At 37.8% G+C, this 13,267-nt stretch overlaps 1 protein-coding gene across 6 annotated transcripts in view; it reads right to left on the reverse strand.

The window, feature by feature from the left end:
* Positions 1-2,609: 2,609 nt before the first annotated feature.
* Positions 2,610-13,267, reverse strand: part of CEP170 (centrosomal protein 170) — a 433,169-nt gene continuing 422,511 nt past the window's right edge. For all 6 annotated transcript variants that reach the window (XM_053711144.1, XM_053711143.1, XM_053711145.1 and 3 more), the window contains one exon: positions 2,610-5,445. In XM_053711144.1, coding sequence (XP_053567119.1) covers positions 5,168-5,445 — 278 coding nt within the window. In that variant the 3' untranslated portion in view covers positions 2,610-5,167. The remainder of the gene's footprint in view (positions 5,446-13,267) is intronic.

The raw sequence follows: 13,267 nt of genomic DNA on the forward strand, positions 1-13,267 counted from the left end.
GAAACTAGTCTCCTCAATATCCAATATAATCAGCACTTCTTTAACAAAGAACAAATGTACTTCATTTCAAATAAATAAGTAGATTTGTCAGTGTCAATATCTGAGGAAGGATTTTCTGGATCAGATAGATCCTCATCAGAGGAGGATAATTCAGTATGTTGTCGGTCATTTGAAATTTCATCAATTTATGAGAATTTTTAAAAGACCTTTAAATCTATTAGAAGGCAAGATGGCAGACAAAGCCTTCTGAATAGAATCATAACAATAAATTGTTATAAATTCACAGGTATATCTTGTACATTAGATGTTAAAAGAACAGCAACAGGCAATGTACTATTACTGAAGGACACATTCTCTGCATGTAAAAGTTTTCATGACAACTATTACAAACCACAGCTGGAGATATAATCTCCACAAGATTACAACAAATGTACTTAGCTTTGGTAGAACTGTTATCAGTCAGCAGGGTTCCAACAGTGAATTCTGAGACAGGATCAGATTGAGACATCTTGCAAATGTAACAGAAAAAACAACATATAAAGCTAAATGATCAATTTCCTTATATGGCAGTTTCAGGAATGGGAAAAAAATGCAAACAGCATAGCCCTCTGATAGAGAAAAAAGGCAAGAGGCATATAGGAATGGGGTTTAAAATAATTAAAATATTTGGCGCCAAGTATGACACACAAATTTTTGGAGCTAACAACATCTGGAAATTACACACTCTCTGCAATGAAGACGCAACCTTGTGAAAGGACTCGGCGTCAACAAAGATGCTGGAAAGGACGAATTTGCGTCATCGAACGTAACAGCGCCAAAAAAAATCTCGTGCCAAAAATGACGTAATATAGTATGGCATTTTGCGCCCTCGAGAGCCTAATTCTGCCCGAGAATTTAAAATGACAGTCAATTAAAAAAAAAGACTATACCCCAGGTAAGAAATGCATTTTCCTAAAAAATGCATTTCCCAGGAAATATACTGAAACCTGAATCATGGCAAATATAAGTACAATACATATATTTAGAACTTTATATACATACATAAAGTGCCAAACCATAGCTGAGAGTGTCTTAAAGGGAAAGTCTAGGCCAAAATAAACTTTCATGATTCAGATAGAGCATGTAATTTTAAACAATTTTCCAATTTACTTTTATCACCAATTTTGCTTTGTTCTCTTGGTATTCTTAGTTGAAAGCTTAACCTAGGAGGTTCATATGCTAATTTCTTTGACCTTGAAGCCCACCTCTTTCAGATTGCATTTTAACAGTTTTTCACCACTAGAGGGTGTTAGTTCACGTATTTCATATAGATAACACTGTGCTTGTGCACGAGAAGTTATCTGGGAGCAGGCACTGATTGGCTAGACTGCAAGTCTGTCAAAAAAACTGAAAAAAGGGGCAGTTTGCAGAGGCTTAGATACAAGATAATCACAGTGGTTAAAAGTATATTATTATAACTGTGTTAGTTATGCAAAACTGGGAAATGGGTAATAAAGGAATTGTCTATCTTTTAAAACAATAAAAATTCTGGTGTAGACTGTCCCTTTAAGTAATGAAAACATACTTACCAAAAGACACCCATCCACATATAGCAGATAGCCTAACCAGTACTGAAACGGTTATCAGTAGAGGTAATGGAATATGAGAGTATATTGTCGATCTGAAAAGGGAGGTAGGAGATGAATCTCTACGACCGATAACAGAGAACCTATGAAATAGATCTCCTGTGAGGAAAACCGTTGCATTCAAAAGGTGATACTCCCTTCACATCCCTCTGACATTCACTGTACTCTGGGAGGAATCAAGCTTCAAAATGCTGAGAAGCGCATATCAACATAGAATCTAAGCACAAACTTACTTCACCTCCTCCATAGGAGGCAAAGTTTGTAAAACTGAATTGTGGGTGTGGTGAGGGGTGTATTTATAGGCATTTTAAGGTTTGGGAAACTTTGCCCCTCCTGGTAGGATTGTATATCCCATATGTCACTAGCTCATGGACTCTTGCCAATTACATGAAAGAAAGGAGTATACCGATGACCCAACAAGAGGAGGCTAAGGACAGGTCCCTGCGACACCTGTGGAAGGTTTGTGACCAACTCCCATAGGGTAGTAATTGTACCATTACCCCATACTCCAAATACATCCCTCCATGTAAAAGCAGCTCTCTAAGGGGAAATGGGCCTCAAATCAGTCTGAAAACCCCTCTCACAGAAGAACATCAGAAGCACCTTCATACTTCATCTTCCGCAAGCTGCGTCAAAGATAAGAGTGACTACCAGTAAGGTGGGAGGGGTTTTATAGAGCTCTAGGTTTTTGAGAATCTTTGCCACCTCCTAGTGGTCAGGAAGAGTAATGGATCATGGACTTTAACCACCTTTATGAAAGAAAATGCATATTGGTTATCATGAACATATTTTTTCATTGCTCTATCCTTATATTAAGCTGGTAACAAAGGCAATATATCTGCATTATTATTATTTTTAAAGTATAATTATATAAGCAACACTCCCCCACTCCCCGAAGCAAAAACAAGGAGACAAACTGATGTCTAGCCTGCAATGTTATAAAATAAGTTTGCACAACAGATGTGAAGAAAGTACACATATGAATAAAGTTGCATAAACAATTTATTTTAAAAATGGGACCTGCAAATATATAAGAAAATAAAGATAACAAAAAATAAATAAGAATAAAATATTCATACAAAATAAGAATAATGCAAGATAAAGGCAAACATTTAATACATTATACATGGTTATCAACCAAATAAAACAAATATTTTGTTGAGGGAATAATGGATTTTTTTATTTTACAAAAGTATACATGTATACAATGATACATGAAAAGTTTTATGAAATGACTATACTTAATTGGTTTGAGCTGATGTGTTAACTGTGAACTTTATTCCAATTAAAAACAAAAAGTAATAAAAGTTTCAGCCAAAGCTATGCAGGGGTACTGTTTATAAAGGGTATAGTATCAATGGTTACAGGGTCCAATAGCCATCTTGACAAAATAATATTTAGTTGCAGCCCACTTTTCTGTTGCCTTATACGTAATAGTTTTTGTGATTAGTATTCACATTTCATTTAACAGTTTACATTCCTAAATATTATTCTCCAGTTTATGTCCAGTTAAATAATACAGTGAAATCTTATATTTAACACAAGCAAAAAATAGAGCACAATTCATTTTTCAAATTTTGATAACACATTTAGTTTCAAATCAGCTACTTAATGTGCGCAATTTTTTGTATATCATACAAAATCTAAACAAAAATTTTTGAATCAGTGACTGTTCTTTTTATGCAGCAAATAAGCTCCAAAATATTGATAAAAAAGCATTATACCACTCTATTCCTTCCGTTAAGAAATATTATTCACACTGTAAAACTTAACTATTGTGTGTCTGTATATATATCTATATATATATATATATATATATATATATATATATATATATATACACACACACACACACCGGAATAGCTGATGAGAAAAACAGAGTTTGCTTATTAAGAAGCGTAAACAACATGGGTGTTTTGACATTAAAGTTACATCAGTGTAATTAGATAATAAACCACAGTTTTAGTTCTACCATATAAAATTAAAACACAAACTATTTAAAAAACTAATGTACTATGAATTTGCTTAGTATAAATGTTGTATTAGAATTTATCAAGCAGTTGCACTCCATGTTTAAGTTCTACATAGAGAAAACGTAGTTTCAAGATAAATCAGATCCCTACAACATTTCACTTAAATTCATACAAATAATAAGTCTATAGATTACACCAACTCCTCGTGTAAGGTGTATTCCTCCAGCATTAAAAAAAGAGCTGAAAGATTATAGCTTAAATCTGTATATTATATTTGTATTTTAAGCCAGTTTGACTAGCAACAAAAACCATTGAAAAAAAAGAATATTTCATTAAAATATATTAATACAATGGCTCATATAAAAGTACCTCCTTTGTCATATTATTAAACCTTTACGAAGGGTGAATCCACTTTATAATTTTGTTAGAATATTGAACATTTGAAATATGCATATTTCAAAATAACAGGAACATAGAAACTATATTTTTATATTATGAAGTGCAGACATTATATAGTTAAAGGGACTGGAAACCCAATATTTTCTTTCATGATTTGGATAGAACATACAATTTTAAACAACTTTGCAATTTACTTCCTATCAAATTTGCTTTGTTCTCTTGTTATACTTTGCTGGAGGAACAGCATTGCACTACTGGCAGAAAGATGAACACATCTAGCCAGCCAATCACAAAAGACAAATGTGTACAGGCACCAATAGCAGCAGCTCCCACTAGTGTAGGATATGGGCATATTCTTTTTCAACAAGGGATACCAAGAGAACAAATCACATTTGAAAATAGAAGTGAATTTAAAAGCGTCTTAAAATGACATGTTCTATCTGAATCATGTAAGTTAAAATTAAACTTTCCTATCCCTTTAAGTCTATTTAATGTATTACAATGGGTTGCAATTAGTCAAAATTTATAACAATTTTAAACATTGTGCATCATAAACATAAAACGGAGCATTCAGCACTTTTTTTTTGCAATGAGATTAAAAGTTAAACGGATTATTAAAGTTTTAAGAATCTTTAATACTAAAAGATTAATTGGTAAAATACAGTGTTCTATAAAACTTGTGTTTAAACAAATAAAATGTATCAGTGGGCTTTACAGAGCATATTGAATTACCTACATGTTCTACACGGATCTTTATGCTGGAACCAAAGACTTGTTATTTATGTTAAACAACAAAGCATTTTTTAAATAACTGTCTGGAAGTTTCATCTTTTTTTCCCTTAAACTGAATGAAAAGAATGTAATTAACCTACAGACTGCAACTGTTTATCTTTGAACCTGAGATCAGATGAAATAATCTTGTTTTCGGAAAACCAGACAGAACTAAAGACCATAATCAATGCGTTTGGTTCTCTTTCTCCATGTTTTTTTATTAAAAAGTTAAAGACCTTGGGGTTTTGTTGCAAGCAGCTGCACAAGATTCATGTGCTTAGAAATAAATTTACAAAATTACAATTAAGTTTTATGCTATAAAGCACTGACAGTTTTCCTTAGGTATTTCTGTTTCATTTACCAATTGTTCTTGAAAATAAATTATATTGAACAATATTGTTATTCACGTAGTGTACTATCTTCTTCTTCCCCATCAGGATTGAATCTATTAAACTGTATGCTAAAATCAGTTTCTGATTCAATATGATCAAATTCAGAGGCAACCGATATATTTGGCCGCCCCCCTCTGGTTTCAGTTTGACATGTCACAGTTGGTCGTGTTGTGTGGGTTTGAATATGTTGTTTTTGCTTCGGCTGAGTTGAAGACATTGAACTATTAAATCCCAAGGTGCTCAGAGTTTCCAAAGTTCCATCTGGATCAATCATTACATTAATCACTAAAGAGAAAAAACAAAAAACATAACAAAGATGACCAGAGATTAATACAATACCATATAGCTAATATATACACATTTTGATTTCAGTGGAAAACATCACAATATCTCTACATTTTAATTTTTAAAGCTAACTTACCCTATATAAGTAGAGTGAAACAAGATTTATAGTTACAAAAAAACAATGTATTCATCTTCAAAGGAATAGAATGATTCCTTAATATTAAAGGGACATTAAACGGCTGGGTACAACTACAGTAGAATGGTTACTATTCACTGTGCTATTGATTTTCTTTCTTTACCTGTCTTTAAAGCTATTCTTTTATTTAAACCCCTTACAATTATCAGTTAGTGAAGCGACACAATCTTAGAGCTTATATTTGTTTTGTAACTTTTAAACTGTACAAAAACTTCCCACTCTCGATTATGTGAGCTAAACTGAAGTGCAAGGTACAGCTGTCAAAAAACACCATTTATGCTTACCTGATAAATTAATATCTTTCATGGTGGTGAGAGTCAACGATATATTACTCCTTGAAATTACTATTCCCTACCACTAGGAGGCAAAAATTCCCAAACTTTAAGAACTCTATAAAACCCCTCCCAGTCTACCTCAGTCTAACGTATAGCATAGCACAACGAGGAAGGAAACATAATAAGAGCAAAAAATAGGTGAAGGGAAAAAAAAAACACACAGAAAAATACAGGGTGGGGTCTCGTGGACTCTCACCACCATGAAATAAATTCATTTATAAGGTAAGCATAAATTATGTTTTCTTCTATAAGATACGACGAGTCCACGGATTCATCCTTTACTTGTGGGATATTATCCTCCTGCTAACAGGAAGTGGCAAAGAGCACCACAGCAGAGCTGTCTATATAGCTCCTCCCTTAACTCCACCCCCAGTCATTCTCTTTACCTACTCTAAGTACTAGGAAGAGTAAAGTGAAAGAGGTGATAAAATGTTAGTTTTTATTTTCTTCAAGCAAGAGTTTTTTATTTTAAATGGTACCGGTGTGTACTATTTTCTCTCAGGCAGCAGATGGATGAAGACTTCTGCCTGGAGGCTGATGATCTTAGCATTTGTCACTAAGATCCAGAGCAGTTCCCACAGAATAGCTGAGGAGTACTTAAGAAACTTCAGTGTGAGGAACGTTTTTCATGCTATAAGCAGTGAGGTATGTTCAGTCATTTTTTTCTGGAGAGACTGTGGTATTTCAGAATTGGCTGACAGTATCCCCATGAGGGTAAGGGTAAGCAGTAATCCTAAAAGAAGAGGGGTATTACTAAGCTTGCATATAGGGTCTAAGAAAAAATGGTTGACACTGAGTTTGAATGTTTGTGGGCAAACGTTTATTCAACTGGGAGTGCTGATAACGTTTTTGGCAGGAACGTTTTTGATGCTTTAATGAGAGGGTACACTTGGCTTCTTTTTGGGTTTAAGAACCCACATGGCTAGTTTGAGACCGCTCTGGTGCGGTTCATTTGGGCTGAGAGACATCGAGTGAGATGGGCGGGGCCTATTTTCGCGCCTCAGTTGAGCAGTTGTATTTGACAGGCAAGCAGCAAGCTCCAACTTCGGTGGGCCCTTGTGAGAGTATTGGGCCAAAACGAAGCTTTAACCCTGTTTTCCAGATCCCTGAGGGCAGGTAGGCGAGGTGCAGGGGGTGTTTTTTCCGGATTTAACCGTTTATTAATTATCCGGTTTTTACAGTAAGGGTTAAGTGTTCCTTTCCTTGTGGGGCAAACTTAGCTGCATAATTTGAATACTTATATAAAAAAATTTAAACGATTTGATTATTTTAAAGCAGTTTTGCAAAACGTGTATGCTTTTTTTCTCTTAAAGGCGCAGTACCGTTTTATAAGATTGTTATTTTTTCACTAAATAAAGTGTTTTCAAGCCTGTTTGTGGTCATTACTAGCCTGTTTAACATGTCTGACATTGAGGAAAGCCAATGTTCAATGTGTTTGGAAGCCATTGTGGAACCCCCACTTAAAATGTGTCCCTCATGCACTGAAAGGGCAATAAATTGAAAAGAACATATTTTAGCTGATAAAAGTATGTCGCAGGATGATTCTCAGTCAGAAGAGAATCAGGTTATGCCATCTAATTCTCCCCAAGTGTCACAACCATTAACGCCCGCACAAGCGACGCCAAGTACTTCTAGTGCGTCTAATTCTTTCACCCTGCAAGATATGGCCGCAGTTATGTCTACTACCCTCACAGAGGTTTTATCTAAACTGCCTGGGTTGCAGGGGAAGCGGTGTGAGAGTAAATTAGCCATCATGTACCCTCACAATGTTCTGAGTTGGGGGTGAGGGATTTGCTGTCTGAGGGAGAGCTTTCTGATTCAGGAAAGATGTTCCCTCAGACAGACTCAGATATGACAGCTTTTAAATTTAAGCTAGAACACCTCCGCTTGTTGCTCAGGGAGGTTTTAGCGACTCTGGATGATTGTGACCCTATTGTAATTCCACCAGAGAAATTGTGTAAAATGGATAGATATCTAGAGGTTCCTGCTTACACTAATGTTTTTCCGGTCCCTAAGAGGATTTCGGACATTGTTACTAAGGAGTGGGATAGACCAGGTATTCCATTTTCTCCCCTCCTACTTTTTAGAAAATGTTTCCCATATCAGACACCATTCGGGATTCGTGGCAGACGGTCCCTAAGGTGGAGGGAGCTATTTCTACCCTGGCTAAGCGTACAACTATACCTATTGAGGACAGTTGTGCTTTCAAAGATCCTATGGATAAAAAATTAGAGGGTCTTCTAAAGAAAATATTTATTCATCAGGGTTTTCTTCTGCAACCTATAGCGTGCATTGTTCCTGTAACTACTGCAGCTGTGTTTTGGTTCGAGGCTCTAGAGGAGGCTCTTAAGGTTGAGACCCCATTAGATGATATTCTGGATAGAATTAGGGCTCTCAAGCTAGCTAATTCTTTCATTACAGATGCCGCTTTTCAACTGGCTAAATTAGAGGCAAATAATTCAGGTTTTGCCATTTTAGCGCGTAGAGCGTTATGGCTTAAGTCCTGGTCTGCTGACGTGTAATCAAAATCTAAGCTTTTAGCAAGGGTAAGACCCTATTCGGGCCTGAACTGAAAGAGATCATTTCAGACATCACTGGAGGAAAAGGCCATGCCCTTCCTCAGGATAAGACAAATAAGATGAGGACCAAACAAAATAATTTTCGTTCCTTTCGAAACTTCAAAGGTGGTCCCTCTACCTCCTCCCCTGCTGCAAAGCAGGAGGGGAATTTTGCTCAATCCAAGTCAGTCTGGAGACCTAACCAGACTTGGAACAAGAGTAAACAGGCCAAGAAGCCCGCTGCTGCCACCAAGACAGCATGAAGGGGCAGCCCCCGATCCGGGACCGGATCTAGTAGGGGGCAGACTTTCTCTCTTTGCTCAGGCTTGGGCAAGAGACGTTCAGGACTCCTGGGCTTTAGAAATCGTGACCCAGGGGTATCTTCTAGACTTCAAAGATTCTCCTCCAAGGGGGAGATTCCATCTTTCTCGATTGTCTGTAAACCAGACAAAAAGAGAGGCGTTCTTATGCTGTGTAGAAGACCTATATACCATGGGAGTAATCTGCCCAGTTCCAAACGCAGAACAGGGGCAGAGTTTTACTCCAATCTGTTTGTGGTTCCCAAAAAAGAGGGAACCTTCAGACCAATCTTAGATCTCAAGATCCTAAACAAATTCCTCAGAGTCTCATCCTTCAAGATGGACTATTTTACCAATGATCCAGGAGGGTCAATATATGACCACCGTGGATTTAAAGGAAGCGTATCTTCACATTCCTATCCACAAAGATCATCACCAGTTCCTCAGGTTCGCCTTCCTGGACAAGCATTACCAGTTTGTGGCTCTTCCCTTCGGGTTGGCCACAGCTCCCAGAATTTTCACAAAAGTGCTAGGGTCCCTTCTGGCGGTTCTAAGGCCGCGGGGCATAGCAGTGGCGCCCTATCTGGACGATATCTTAATTCAGGCGTCAACTTACCAACTAGCCAAATCTCACACGGAGATCTCACAGGTGGAAGGTGAACGTAAAAAAGAGTTCACTTATCCCCCTCACAAGAGTTCCATTCCTGGGAACTCTGATAGATTCGGTAGACATGAAAAATTTTCTGACGGAGGTCAGGAAATCAAAGATTTTAACCACCTGCCGAGCTCTTCATTCCATTCCTCGGCCATCAGTGGCTCAGTGTATGGAGGTAATCGGACTAATGGTAGCGGCAATGGACATAGGTCCGTTTGCTCGCTTGCATCTCAGACCACTGCAACTATGCATGCTCAAACAGTGGAATGGGGATTATGCAAATTTATCTCCTCAGATAAATCTGGATCAAGAGACCAGAGACTCTCTTCTTTGGTGGTTGTCACAGGATCATCTGTCCCAGGGAATGAGTTTCCGCAGGCCAGCATGGGTCATAGTGACGACGGACACCAGCCTATTGGGCTGGGGTGCAGTTTGGAATTCCCTGAAAGCACAGGGTGTGTGGACTCAGGAGGAGGCTCTCCTCCCGATATATATCTTCTAGAACTGAGAGCGATATTCAACGCGCTTCAGGCGTGGCCTCAGCTGGCTTCGGCCAGATTCATAAGATTCCAGTCGGACAATATCACGACTGTAGCATATATCAATCATCAGGGGGGAACAAAGAGTTCTCTAGTGATGATAGAGGTTTCCAAAATAATTTGATGGGCAGAGACTCACTCTTGCCATCTATCAGCAATCTACATCCCAGGAGTGGAGAACTGGGAAGCGGATTTTCTAAGTCGTCAGACTTTTCATCCGGGGGAGTGGGAACTCCATCCGGAGGTGTTTGCATAATTGATTCATCAATGGGGCACACCAGAATATGATCTGATGGCATCTCGTCAGAATGCCAAACTTCCTTGTTACGGGTCCAGATCAAGGGATCCTCAAGCAGTACTGATAGATGCTCTATCAGTGGACACTGCTGCTGAGACAGGACCTTCTGATTCAAGGTCCGTTCCAGCATCCAAATCTAGTTTCTCTGCGGCTGACTGCCTGGAGACTGAACGCTTGATTTTATCCAAGCGGGGATTCTCTGAGTCGGTCATAGATACCTTGATTCAGGCTCGAAAGTCTGTCACTAGGAAAATTTATCATAAGATATGGCGTAAATATCTTTATTGGTGTGAATCCAAAGGCTACTCATGGAGTAAGATCAGGATTCCTAGGATTTTGTCCTTTCTCCAAGAAGGATTGGAGAAGGGGTTATCAGCTAGTTCCCTAAAGGGACAGATATCTGATTTATCAATATTACTGCACACGTTCAGTCGTTTTGTCAGGCTTTAGTTAGAATCAAGCCTGTGTTTAAACCTGTTGCTCCGCAATGGAGTTTGAATTTAGTTCTTAAAGTTCTTCAAGGGGTTCCGTTTGAACCTATGCATTCCATAGATATTAAGCTTCTATCTTGGAAAGTTCTGTTTTTAGTTGCTATCTCTTCGGCTCGAAGAGTTTCTGAACTATCTGCATTGCAATGCGACTCGCCTTATCTTGTTTTTCATTCTGATAAGGTGGTTTTGCGTACCAAACCTGTATTCCTTCCTAAGGTTGTTACTAATAAGAATATTAATCAGGAAATTGTTGTTCCTTCCCTGTGTCCTAATCCTTCCTCTAAGAAGGAGCGTCTGTTGCACAACTTGGACGTGGTTCGTGCTTTGAAGTTTTACTTGCAAGTGACCAAAGATTTCCGTCAAACATCTTCTCTGTTTGTTGTCTATTCTGGAAAACGTAGAGGTCAAAAAGCTACGGCTACCTCTCTTTATTTTTGGCTGAAAAGCATCATCCGTTTGGCATACGAGACTGCTGGACAGCAGCCTCCTGAGAGAATTACAGCTCACTCTACAAGAGCAGTGGCTTCCACATGGGCTTTTAAAAATGATGCTTCTGTTGAACAGATTTGTAAGGCTGCGACTTGGTCTTCACTTCATACCTTTTCCAAATTTTACAAATTTGATACTTTTGCTTCTTCGGAGGCTATTTTGGGGAGAAAAGTTCTTCAAGCAGTGGTGCCTTCTGTTTAGCCATCTGTCTTGTCCCTCACGTTCATCCGTGTCCTGTAGCTTTGGTATTGTATCCCACAAGTAAAGGATGAATCCGTGGACTCGTCGTATCTTATAGAAGAAAAGTAAATTTATGCTTACCTGATAATGTGATTTCTTCTATGATACGACGAGTCCACGGCCCGTCCTGTCAATTTAAGACAGATTATATTTTTTTTTATTTAAATCTTCAGTCACCTCTGCACCTTTTAGTTTCTCCTTTTCTTCCTGTACCTTCGGTCGAATGACTGGGGGGTGGAGTTAAGGGAGGAGCTATATAGACAGCTCTGCTGTGGTGCTCTTTGCCACTTCCTGTTAGCAGGAGGATAATATCCCACAAGTAAAGGATGAATCCGTGGACTCGTCGTATCATAGAAGAAATCAATTTATCAGGTAAGCATAAATTTACTTTTCTTTCCATTACTCCTGGGAACAAATACCCAAGCTGTAGAGTCCACAAGTAATAATATAAAGGGAGGGATCTAAAGAAATTATCTTTTTTCCCTGAGAAATTAAATACATAACCCAAACAGAGCCTAAAAAAGGCAAGTAAAAGTAACCAACAGGCAAAAACAAAATCAACTGCATGAAGAAAATCTTACCAAAAGGCTGCCTCAGAAGAAGCAAAAACTTTTAAATAGTAGAATTTAAATAAAAATATGCAAATAAAACCAAGTAGCTGCCTTGCAATTTGGTCCACTGAAAAAAACATTCTAAAAAGCCCAAGAAAATGCAACTGATACAGTAGAAAAAGCAGAAATCAATCTAGGTGGAACTGACTTGCCTCCAAGAAACCTATACGATTCAGAAGCTTCAACCAAGAAGCCAAAGAAACAGCAGAAATTTACATTTCCATAGAACCAGGAAAAAGAACAAACAAAAAGTTTGTCTGAAATCCTAAGTATTGTCTATATAACACTTCAAAGCTCTAACATAATCCAAAACATGAAGAAATCTCTTTGAATAATTCTTAGGATTAAGACATAAAGAAGGAACAACAATGTCCCAATTTATATTGTCAGAAGACACAACCTTATCCTGAAGAAAAATAAGATAAGAAGGAACACAAAAAAAAGAGTAGAAAACTAACAAACTTTTCTTGCAGACAAAATAGCTAAAAGAAACAAAACTTCCAGAAAGAAATGTAATATCCACCTGATGCATAGGTTTAAAATGAGGAACCTACAAATTCCTCAAAATCAAACTAAGGTTCCAAGGAGGAAAAATTGGAAAATATCAGGCTTAATTCTAGACAAAGCTTGAACTAAACCATGAATGTCAGAAAGATTAGCAATCTTCTTATGGAAAATAATTAAAAAGGGCAGAAATCAGACCTTTCAAAGAACTGGCGGATAAAACTTTATCCAAACCATCCTGAACCCCCCCCCCCTCCCCCCCCAGCAAAAATCTAGAAATTCTAAAAGAAGTCCTTCCAGACCTTTAAATAAAAATTCCACTAGTCACAGACTTATGAGCCTGTATAAGAAACTCAGTAACTGAACCGATATTACTAAGACAGAGAGAGTTTCTGATTCTATCTCCATGCCATCAAGCTGAGATATCTAGAATCCGGATGGAAAAATTGACCTTAAAATAAAACATCTGGATGCAAAGGAAATGACTAAGGAGAGTAACTGGACATCAGAACCAGATCTGCATACCAAATTCTGCTGGAAAAAGCTGGAGCAATTAGAATCACCAGAGCTCTTCCTGACAGATCTTGGCAATCAACCTGGGGGGAAA

This window comes from Bombina bombina, chromosome 4 (genome assembly GCF_027579735.1).
Source record: "Bombina bombina isolate aBomBom1 chromosome 4, aBomBom1.pri, whole genome shotgun sequence".
Classification (NCBI taxonomy): Eukaryota; Metazoa; Chordata; class Amphibia; order Anura; family Bombinatoridae; genus Bombina; species Bombina bombina.